The following is a 12282-nucleotide window of genomic DNA, read 5'->3' as shown; positions in this document are numbered from 1 at the left end:
TCACGAAGACGTTCGTTTTCTGCGATCATGTTCTCCAACCTTTGTTCGTTTTGCTTTGCCTGGTCCATGATCGCTTGCATTGCTTCATGTTCTGGAGTCGAGGGTGAGGCGAAGTTCAGAGCACGTCTTACGGGGATGGTGTTCGATCCAAGCCTGTTTGGTGGAGTGAGGTCGTCTCTGTGCATGGTTTCATCAGTAACTATTGGAGGGTCCTCCGTCACGCCCGCCATGGATATGCTTGAGTATTCCCACAAACGGCGCCAATTGTGGAGGAGTGATTTGGAAATACTCTTCTGATCCTGGGGGACGCTCGTGATCCGCTGATAATCACCTGAAAAGGAATAAACACTCCTGTCGGGGGTGCCGGAATTAGCATTCCGACGGACAAGTCAGTCTCAACACTCCAGATTACTTATATTCTAAATTAAGCACAACAATTCTCAACTGCCTCTCTCTGATGGATGATCCCATATTTATAGTATTTTCTTTGGGCTAGGCCCATCCTTGTTCCGTCACATGTACCTCTACTCGGCGTCAGTTCTATTGGCTGGGATACTGGTTATTTTATTCGGCTCCTGAACTGGCTGGGGTATATGCCGAATACAGGTTACGTTTCGGACCGGACACACTCATCCGTCCCTATGGATCTAATATAATTCAGCTCCCACAACTTCAGAATGCAGTTTCAAATAAATCATAGAAAAGACAACGACTTATTTCAAATGAATCATAGTTGTTATGTCACCTATTAAATCTGACCTAACAATATCAAGCTAACACTCCCTCATGTGTGACCTTGTCTCACACATGGAGAGATAAACAGACCAAAAGACAAGATGCACGATGACAGACAGATCAAAGTACTTCCTAAAACCAAAACTTACCATATTAAATGTCCCAAAACTTAAACTGTCATAAAATAGGCCCAAAAATATACAGCAAGCTAATATCAATCATAGAAAAGAAAACCAGACAGAACCTTGGAACGTCTCAATCTTGTGGCTGCCACCTCCACTTCATGCACTCTTTATCCAATCTGTCATTACCTTCACAATTAACAAAAATCAATGGTTAACTAGGTTTTCCCTCGTAGAAGCTTTTTGTGCAAAGACGGAATTTTTATACATTTACACTCTGTTTCAATTGATGTAAAATAATCTACTTTGTAAAATCTTTTTATTGTAAAACAATTGTTATCCCCCTATTCCTTAGTTTTTGGTGCATGCATTTTAAGAACATGTATTTAGTCATAGTATTTCACTAGACAGTTGTGGCATTCAGAGAAGGATCTAAAAATCAAAACAGAACAGAAATAATTAACATTTTAGCAGTAAGAGGAGGCAAGTCTGGGTTGCAGAGACTAGGATTAATCTTATCTAGGAGGGTGGTATCCAATTTGAACTCTAGAAAATGACAGAAACTAAATAGATCAAAGTATATATAGATAGACAGACAAATAGATAGGCTGAAAAGTATATCCAAATAGGAATGAGGTCCATCTGGAAGCATAGGAATGAGGTGGTTTTTCAGGGCTCTCAACCTGATCTGTATGGTTTGTGTGATAAAATTAAAACCAGAGTGCCATTGTGGGTGAGGACTTCATCCCCTGGAGCACCTTTTTCTGTGAATGGTTGTCTTTAACCTACAGATCGACCTATTTTTTTTTTTTTTTTTTTTTGTAGATGATATATATAATAAATTAAACAAAGTTCACGGTTCAAAACATCAAAATAGAACCTATGGTGGATTCCATAGGTCCGGACAGCATCATCCAGTCCAGATTATAAACTGGAGGGAAGCCCAGGCCATATTGCATAAGATTCTATTGAGGGGTCTATTCCTTTATGAATGAACCATTTTACATTTGGTTTATGTCTAATTCCTCAAAACACACACACGCACATATAATCATTGGATTAGTTGACATTGTGTGCAAAAATTAAATGACAAAATTGATTCAACTAAATCTGCAGGGATCAAATTACAGCAGTACTACATCCATACAAAATCTTCCCCCCAAACACCCCAATGACATGGCAAGGTTGGTTGGAAAGTTTTGAGAGAAGAGACGAGTGTAGGAGTGTGGATCATTAATTTGTCATCTTCTTGCCACGTCATTCAGGAGAGTTTGTGGAGGAGATTGTGTGGATGAAACATTTTTCATCAAATTGTGACAGAACATAAGAGATGAATTCCCTACTAATTTTTATTGTATTTTAATTTTGTTTAACAGATATTAAGCAAGGGAAAGTACAAGGCTGTGTTTCATAGATCGACAGTGAACAAGGACACGAAAAGAATGTCATGGCCAGTGTTTTTGGAGCCACCAGAAGAGCTTGAAGTTGGTCCCCATCCAAAGCTTGTTAACGATGATGATAACCCACCCAAATTTAAGACCAAGAAGTACAAGGATTATGTCCACTGTAAGCTCAACAAGCTGCCCCAGTAAAAACAAAAGCTACCATTTGAGCTTTGCAATGTCATGTTTTGCTTATGAGGTGTATCATTAACAGTACTAATGCGTATGTGTGTTTTACTCCTACTTGTATGCAATGTCTTGGATGCCAAATAATTTTACGATGTAATCGTTATTATTTTATCATATTTTACTTATCGTTTTATTAATATATCATGATTACATTGATTTAATGGGTCATGCATTTTTTTTTTATTGTCAATAATACAGTGATAACATTTTTATTTTTTGTTTTTTATAATCCATGGATAATCACATTGTTCATGTGCAAATGTTGCATTTATTTTGTGTTTTAGAGGCGAATTTAATGAATGGTTCTAGCTAGGAGGTACCAAGCCATGGGTTTTAGTTTAGCCCCAAATTGAATTGACCAAAAGAAAAAAAGAAAAAAAATACCCATTGTTGGTAGTATATGCTAATTTCCCGAATATTAAAAAATAATAATTAAAAATAAATGTTTGTAATTTAGGGAGACTTTTTAAATTGTGAACTTTGTAATTTCAACTAAAATTTGTAAAGTTTCAATTGATTAAGTCTCTTCATAATTATAGTAGAGACAAATGAAATGACGCTTTATACAAGTTATTCTTAAATATTAATTCACCATGTTCAATAATATTCTCATATCAATAAGAGTAAGACCAGTTATAAATGTTTACTAGTTATGGATACAACAAAAGTTTATTAGCTCAAGTCCTCCAATTCTTTGGAGGCTGAATGATGACCAAACTACCCCTGCCCTTCCCAAGACTAACAAGCAAAAAAATGGCAGTAACATACATGGAATTATCCCCATGGGGTAAATTTTAAGGATCACTTTTCTAATTGATGGGTCTTGGAGATCGACTGCCCAAGATGCAGGTATAGCATGGATTTGCTTGGACGACAACAACCAGCAAGTGGCTCAACATGCATCAGCAGCTCATTCACTACCTTCTCCATTGGTGGCTGATGCTAAGGCTTGTTTGGAAGCTATTGGGTGGGCAACAGGCAAGGGTCTTAGGAAGTTTTGGTAAAAATGCTTCAATAAAAATCCATATTTGATTGGAGTTAAACCTATTATTGATGATATCAAATACTTAAGAAATTTTTTTGTTATCTTAGTATAGGAAGGAATGTAATTAAACCAGTCCATGCACTGACAACTGATATAATTAGTTTGTATGGTTAATATTATGCAATTCTTAGTCCTCATAAAAAAAAGATCTCCTTTCTTTAATATTCACTGGTAATTCAATTATCTAGCAAAATGATATTAAGTTAATTAGAATATGCAAGATTAGGACATTTAATCTAGTAATTGTGTAACACCTTTTGTTGTGTGAAGTCTCGAATTCAACTCCTATGGAGCAGAATTTGATACGTTTTGTACTATTGTGAGCTAATAGTCTGTGTAATGATATAAATATTTCTCCATATAGTAAGGCCCCGTTTAAGAATTGATATTTTAACTTTTTACAAAAAGATGTATCAAAAAATAAAGAGAATGATGTCACAACAAATAGTAACTTCTAAAGTTTTTAACTATAAATCTCACTCCCCTAACATAGCCTAAATTTATAGTGTACACCTTAGAATTAGGGACAACAATGTTATTGCCCTTTGTGATTTTTATTATGACACTTTGTGACTTTTATTATGATATTTTATTTATAGAGTTGTATATCCAAAATAGATATATGAAACAATATACAAAAGTAAATATAAGGATAAAATACAAAACGAACAAATCCAGTCACACAACACAAAATTCAATCACAACATAATCCTCTTTCTCCTTTACTCAAAGCCCTTCATAACAATTTGATTTACCTATCTCTCTCTCTCTTTCTCTCTCTCTCTCTCTCATCGACTCTGCTTCTTTCTTCTTCCATCCCCTCATCTACGTTCTCTTCTGTCAGTCAATTTAGTGCAACCGAAGAGTGAGGTGAAGAAAGAGAATAAAAGTGAAAGACAACCCAGAATTACAAAGACAATGGTGTAGAAATGATATGCATCTACAATAATGAAAAGCATTCAATGTTTCCACCTCTGTAATACCAAAGAAATATTTTTTATTTGAAAGAAACAGTTGAATAATCTGTGTTCAAGCAAGAAAATTAATGCAACCAACATATTTCATGAATCACAACCAAAATTTATTGCTTTGAACCCATGAAGCTTCAAATCCACAAACACACATCAAAGCATAGTGTCTTAAACCTATTGTATGCAAACAAACAGTTCGTAATTGAAATGTTCTCCTACTTCACTTGTGTAATTGATGATTTTTATGCCAAGTTAGTTGTTGCTGCTGTTAGAAAAACATTTTTACTCATTAGATGACTTCTAGAAAAAACAAATGGAAAGAATTTAAAACGATTTCAAAATAAGATTGGATACCTTGTTCCACGATGCAGAATTCTTACATGATCGAGCTCCTCAGCCATGTAACCGCTGAGGTTGGACTCGTTCGGAAAGTTAACTTCAAAATATAAAGGAAAAAAAAAAAAAAATTCAATTCCAAATTTGAAGTTACAAAAATAAATAAATGTGAAAAAAAGAGAGTAAATGAAATAAAGCAAACTACTAATAGACAAAGTGAAAAAAAGAGTAGGTTAAAACTTGGGTAATAGAACATTTTTGTAATTTAAGATAATTAAGGATGAGAATTTGAAGGCCTGGGAGCCTCCACCACATTTGCATAGTATATAAGATGCAGTTAACCAAACTATAGCTACTGTTCAAACAAAAGTAATTCTGGGCTTTCATTTTAGAGAGGACATGAATACATTGTACAAAACAAATGTGATAGTAAAAAAATTTCTAAAATGGATACTATTCAGCATTGAAGTGATACTAGACAAACTTCAGCAGGTTGGAGCAGAGAGGATCGCTGGAATGCCGAACCATACAATAAAACAGCACAAAGGATCTCATATATGCGAAAACTGACCTTCCCATAGTTGGCAACCTTATCAAGCCTAGCTGAAGAAAGAATCAAAGTAATGGACTCGGACACACTAATCATAGCCCATGACCCAATCAGGTACTGAGTATATCAGAGTTCCCAAGCTGAACGACAGTGCAATAGTGATCACGGCATACACTTCTGCTCTCCAGGGGTGGTTGCTCTGACTCATTGCGTGAAACTCAGCCATGAAAGTGGAAACGGTGCTTAAACAACCCATCAGTCCAAACTGTATGCCAGTTGCAACAGTATGACAGGTAGTTGTATTCACCTGAATTAAACAAATCGTAACTTCCTTAAGATTCCCAAAATCTCATTCATATGTGCAAGTGACAAAGTATGCATTGGTCAGAGTTAAAGTGTAGAAATAGAGTACGAATCAAGCAATAATAATGGGAACGATCACATGCATATATTATTTAGATTTCTAAAATGTGAGAATTTCTTTATCCTGTTCAAATGCAAAGGGCAGAGGTGATCTCCTTAATATGGTCTACATTAAACATGTATACTTCTATACGAATATTACCGCTTTCTTTACTATAGCAAGTGCTGCCATGACACAAGCTGCAGAAACATTGGCAATTAGAGTCCCAATAGGAAGCCATTTCCACAAGCCTGCTTTTCCCAGGCCACGGCCATTAAGCCGGGCTAAGAACCACCTGATCCACACACCGAAAGGTCCAACAATGCAAGCTAACCATAGCTGTGCTTCACTGCTGCCACTGTGAAAATCTCTCTTCTCCAAAGCTGCACTTATCCCCCATAACAAGCCTAGCATCAATAGCAGCACCACCAAAACTGCTACTTGACGCTTGCAATAGTCTGCCTTCCAATTGCTTTTAGAGTTAGGAAGGTCACTTACTGGAAATAAGTTTGACATTTCCAGAATCCATTTTAGGCCCTGAGCTGTCCTTATTCCAAATTTGATTGAATAATCAGCAAGAATCATGCCTGCAAACCAAAGTGAAAATTGCTCACCTTAGATTAGGCACAAAGGGGCAAGTCTGTTAAATTCTAAATAAGCCTGAAAAGAACACCAGCACGATGAGAATAAAATTCAAATGTCTTTCTTCTCACGTACTCTTACTTATATGCTCATGTGAAATATTACATTACCTACGAGAAACCCGAGTACAACAAAACCCCATTTTCCTTGAACACTCAGGTCAAGCATTTTCTGATTCCAACCACTGAAAGTTGTAAGGCTTCCCAAGTAACCAGTTGTCAGTCCAATGGCTAGATGGTCTGAAACTCTGGATATATCTCCTTTGAAAACAACACCGAACCACCCCATTAAGAACGAGCCAACCTTAGATAATGAAATAAAATTTGTATTAGGCACAAAAACCAGATTCAAGTACCTGATCAGACTAAAATGTAGAAAGTCATACGTTGCAAATTGAACTAATACCTAACATGGAGATGGAGCTTACAAGCAAAACCCCCAAGGACAAAATGAGGTGATAAATTCTTAACCCCAAGCCTACCAGGACTACGTGAGGTCATTATGATTTGGGCCAGATATAAGTATTAAGGTCCATGCTACAACATGTTGCAATGGGCAGAAGTGAGCAAGTGCCAGCATAGCTGAGGCCACATCCTATCATCTTCTACCATAAAAGAATCATTAGGTGTTACACAACCAGAAAAAGAAAAAAGAGATTTCACAATCCTCCAACAATTCATGCCTAGAACATACAGAGCATTTTCCCCAATAACTATTTTGCCCAAGGGTGAGTTTCCAAAGCCCAATAATGAGGCTGAAAATGCATATAACCAAACAAAAAATTGTTGGACACTAAATTACACTCACAAAGGGAATCACATTAAGATTATGTATCTGGCCTCTTTCACTATGTAGTGCAGATAACGTGGAATTGGTACAAATCTAAACATTTGCAAATAAAGTTCTTTGAAAGTATATAACAGCCGTACTAATATGCATGTTTTCCAGGTCACACATGACCGCACCTTTTTAATGTAAACAGTGTGTGTGTGTGTGTGTGTGTGTGTGTGTGTGTGTGTGCGCGCACGCGCGAGAGAGAGAGAGAGAGAGAGAGAGAGAGAGAGAGAGAGACCATATTAGAAGGAAGATCAAGGTACAAAATGCTTTGATCGCTTGTGGCACCAATTACTCCAGGGCCAAACAATTTTTGCAGTAAATACCTCGTTAAAACCTACAAAACATCACATGCAATTTTGAATAACACACAGTTGTCTTTTCTAACATTACTTCTGCAGCTCAAGAATTATGATATTCATATAGATGCTTACACATCAGTGACCCTCCCTTAGTAGATGATAAAATTTTAAATTTGAAATCAGCCCATAAATAAAATGTATATCTAAAAGGGGGGGAATTTGATACGTAAATTAAGGATGAACATGCACAAAACAAAATTCCATCCAATTCTTTGATTATAGCCAAAAACAAAAGCATAGGGTAATGATAACAGTATTAAGCAACCCAACGCCCCTAAGGTTCCGGAATCCACTTTTATTATTACGGTCAGATTAAATATTAACCAAAAAAATTTTGACCTAAAAAAAATCATATTACCCCGAGAATTCCAAAAACAGCAAGATGGAGGAGGCATGAAGTGTAGTCCAATAGCCACGGTAACTCTTTCCTATTCTCCTGGATATAGAACATGTGACACATAACCAACATCACATATTTGGGCATAGAAGGAAAAAATTGAGAACCATAGACCAGTGTCTATAAGGGTAGTTCAGCACCAATTTCTATCAATACTATCAATAAACTAATAAACAGGAAAATACTGGATGAAAACTCACTTGCTGCTTGTCATCAGAATGTATGACTGCCTCTGTAGAAAGAGGAGATATAGTTTCCATTGTCGATGGAAATACAGGGGAGGCAACGGCTAATGCAGTGGGATCATGGGACCAAAACCCATGTGGCCGGAATAAAGCATCCTCAGGAATAGGCACAACACTACCAGTTTCAGTCACATTATCAACAGGCAATTGTTGCCTGCTACTTTCACTGTAACTATTGCTGCGAAGTGCCCGATCTCCAGTATCTCCAGCCTCTGAAACAGTCTCACTTTCAAGATCATCATCTTTTTGAGTGGATTCAGCATTTGTGAAACCAAAAGAACGCCTTCTCAAAGAAGAACCAGCACTGCCTGCCCGATTAAAAGATCGACGTCCAGAAACACCAAGCTCAAGATCCATGATTGTTGTACCCTCTTGCAATGACTTGACAAGAAAGTATAATGTTAATTCAACGAACAAGGTAAGATAAACAATCATAACGATGCAGTGTCTTAAAACTAGCCATAAGTATTGTCAACCAATACACATGGTTGTCAAATCGTAAATCATAATGGCCTTGTATCAATTCTTGAATCAAATCGAATTGTGAATCGTAAAGATTCAGTCACTTTTTCTAAATTACTTAGAAAAATATATCTACACACTTGGATGTTAAATATATTTTATAAATATAAAATATTTAGACTTAATCCAATGAAAATATTGTTTTGAATGATGATCACGTAGTCTAATAGGTAAGAAGTTAACATAGATTCCCATGTAAGATCACCGCATAACTTACCAACAATGTTGAAATTTCATAATCATAGATACATTTACAAGTAACAATGACCCAATAATAAGAAACACTTAATTGGAATTTTTTATTTTAAAACTAAAGCATTTTAAAAAGTATATATTCTTATTGTTCAAAAAAGTTTTTTTTTTAAAAAAAAAAAATTTAAAAAATAACTTGCAAACCCGTTAGATTTAATTGATTTCACCCATATAATATTGAAGTATATTTATTTCAATAAAATAACAATAGATAATTCATATTGCAAGTGATTTTAACCTTAAATATCTTTAGAAGATATGTTATGATTTTTTTAAGGAAAAAAATGAGAAGAAAATGTTAAAAACATGTTGGGTTAGGTCTTATTAAATCTTATTGGATCCTACTAAAAACTACATGATCTCTAATATAATAACAAATCATATATATTTATTATTTTCGTACTAAATACTATTAGAAATATTATGCCCTTTTAACTAAAAAAAGGAAGAACAAATAGATTCACTAGAGATTTACTTGCAAAATAGATTCACTTGAGATTTACTGGAGATGATAGTTTCAAAAAATGTATGAATCGTAAAAAGTGAATCGAACTATGAATCGTGCGATTCACTAGAGATTTACTTGCAAAATAGATTCACCAATAGATTCGTATCGATTTTGCAAAAATTACAAATTGAATAGCAAATCGTAAGTTTTGATAATAGAATGACAACTAACAGAACATATGCATAAGTAATGCCTGATTTTGATATCAAGAAGCCAATGTTGAAAATAATGTAAAAATACAGGAATATGAGTGTATTATATTATGAATGTTGGTTACATCTTAAAGTCTGCCACTAAATGACGTAAGCACAAATAAAGAAATAGTTATTATGGTGCATACAGTTCAATTTTTGAATACTCATAAGTCATACCTAACACTGCCCAGAAATTTTGAAGACTATGTTCACGTATAACTATAAAAGTAGAATTAAATTATAGATGCCATGCATGCACAGCTGTAGATTTAATGAAAAAACAATTGAGAGAAAAAGAACAAAAAAAGAAATCCTAGATGTAATTTAACTATATAAGATTACAATTGTTTTGCTGCAACTAATTTGTTGAGCCACAATAAGGTTTAAGATTTAGAAAAATGCTAGTAACAGCCCACTCATTAAATTTATAGAAAGCATGCATCTTTCTACGCATTTGTATTTTGGAACCAAACACAATAGAATACAAAAAACACAATAATACAAATTCAATCAAAGGTTTCCCAAAAAGAATAGAAAAAAATAAATGCTCCCATATGCTTAAGTGATGTAAAAATAAATAATATAAAAGGTGTCGTTTAGTAATTTACTTTTATGTTACTGTTTTAAGAGATAATATGAAAGGCGTTGATTAGTAATTTGAATGGTATTGGCACCTAAATAAATTTTCAACCAAGTCAGGCTATGAAACAAACTTTTACTTTTCCTAAGAGAAAGACAGAAAGAACGCGCATTTGAATTCGTTGAACTAATAAGGTTTGCAATTAGATAAGATGACAAAAAGCCCTTGTCTGCATTAGCAGAGATGGGGGAGCTAATGGGGCCACTGCCCATTCAAACATTACAAAATTTCAACTAATTACTGTGTATTTTGCTATTAAGTCCAATATTTATAAACAACTGGCCCTCCCAGCTCTTTTTTTTTTTTTTTGTGTGTCTTTTCTTCGAAGTTCCAATTTGAGTCTTTTTCTTCGAAGGTCCAATTTAGCATACAATACACGTGTGTGTGTGTATATATATATATATATAAATTATGGTTTAAATTGATATTAGATACAAACCCTTATGTTTATGGGGCTAGAAAATTATTAAATCAAAATTGGTCAAGTCCCAATATATTTTAATTGCAAATGCCTATTTAATATTGATTGAAAATTTTAGGGGAAATTACAAATAAGTAGAAGTTTATAATCTGTTTTTGGTACAAACCTAACTTACAGGAAATACTAGCATTAAAATGAGATTATTTTATCATTGTCCAACCGAAATATAATTTTTCAAAAAAAAAAAAAAAAAAAAATTGATTTGCAAATTTAATAATACTGTTCAATTTTTACGCACGTACAAAACTTTAATTAATAAGAATATAACAAAAAAGAAACCATGTAAACAGTTTTTGATTGTATATAAGATTTCTGTACTTTCTTTTCCAATATCAGATTATTTTTTCCAGTAAATTAATAAATCAAAAATCAACAAATAAATGAATTAACAGATAAAAAACTCAGAATCATAGCGCAAAAATAATCGCATCGCACAACCACAATTGACCCAGGAGAGAAAAAAGCATACAAAAAAATTGCAATTCAGCAGTAACTTTACCAATTTCAATTATAAACTTTTTTGTGAATTTGTAAATATTTTTATGAATAAACCACTAATTTACAATTTTCCCACATATATATATATATATAGAGAGAGAGAGAGAGAGAGAGAGTACCATGAAAATATATACGATTGAATCCTGCAAATGCTGGCGAGGATTGAAAAGATCAGAAACCAAAGGCAACACTAAATATATGCATACATATGTTGGGAGGTTTTCGTGAGTATATATGATGCGTGTATGTATATACTCACGAAAAAGAAAGAAAGATAGAGTGAAGGAGGAGGAAAGAGGGTTTAGAACATGAGAAGAGCGAGAGAGGGGAGAGGCGGTGGTGGTGGTGGTGTTGTGGTTAACAATGGAGATTCAGAAAAGGAAGGAGATGGATTAGATTTTGGGTGGGAGTTGTGTGAATCGCAATAGAAGTGGGTGCGTGTGCAATCGGCGTTGGGTGGACGAGGGTTTTTTTTGGATTTTTTATTTATTTGTCTGAGTGGATCGGATTGTGGTGCGCGGGGGAGTCCGGATCTTCTGCCATACATTCCTGCCGTGGTCTCTGCCGTGGTCAAAAACGACGTCGTTTTCTACCCTTTTTTTTTTTTTTTTTTTCCTCGTTTCTTAGCTGGTGCTTCATCTAATTTGTTTTCTTTTTTGACAATCTAAACACAGAGAGAGAGAGAGAGAGTTTCTTCCAATTTTTCATGAAGATGAAGATCATGTCACCATTGACCTTTCTCTTCACAAACAATCTCATACTCCAATCTCTCTTTCTCACTCTCTCTCTCTCCTTGCTCAAGATCCCCATTCTCTTCCTCCAAGGCCTCCACACCTACATCCACCCCGACGAGGTCAACCCCTCCGCAGCTCCCAACGGCGGCCTCAGGGCCGCGATTCGAAGACCCGGCACCT

General features: G+C 35.0%; 1 protein-coding gene across 13 annotated transcripts; it reads right to left on the bottom strand.

Moving 5' to 3' along the window:
• Nucleotides 1-683: 683 nt before the first annotated feature.
• On the bottom strand, nt 684-11904 carry LOC114274059 (fluoride export protein 1). Of its 13 annotated transcripts, none has more exons than XR_014364522.1 (9): nt 11488-11901; nt 8229-8654; nt 7990-8067; nt 7508-7606; nt 6546-6738; nt 5956-6380; nt 5412-5697; nt 4859-4940; nt 684-1046 (listed from the first exon to the last, which is right to left on the bottom strand). XR_014364522.1 is itself a non-coding variant. In XM_028215930.2 (7 exons), exons 1-7 carry the CDS (start codon nt 11488-11490, stop codon nt 5479-5481), a joined length of 1443 nt encoding a protein of 480 aa, XP_028071731.1. In that variant the 5' UTR covers nt 11491-11901; the 3' UTR covers nt 5197-5478. The 13 variants fall into 13 exon arrangements, 3 of the variants coding, with proteins under 3 accessions (XP_028071731.1, XP_028071746.1, XP_028071751.1); XR_003633290.2 differs by lacking the exon at nt 684-1046 and adding an exon at nt 4108-4769; XR_003633289.2 differs by lacking the exon at nt 684-1046 and adding an exon at nt 4108-4370.
• Nucleotides 11905-12282: the final 378 nt, after the last annotated feature.

This window comes from Camellia sinensis, chromosome 3, assembly GCF_055761805.1.
Source record: "Camellia sinensis isolate YWXY chromosome 3, ASM5576180v1, whole genome shotgun sequence".
In the NCBI taxonomy this organism is placed as follows: Eukaryota; Viridiplantae; Streptophyta; class Magnoliopsida; order Ericales; family Theaceae; genus Camellia; species Camellia sinensis.
The sequence above is the reverse complement of the archived record's forward strand: the minus strand, read 5'-3'. Positions and strand labels throughout refer to the sequence as shown.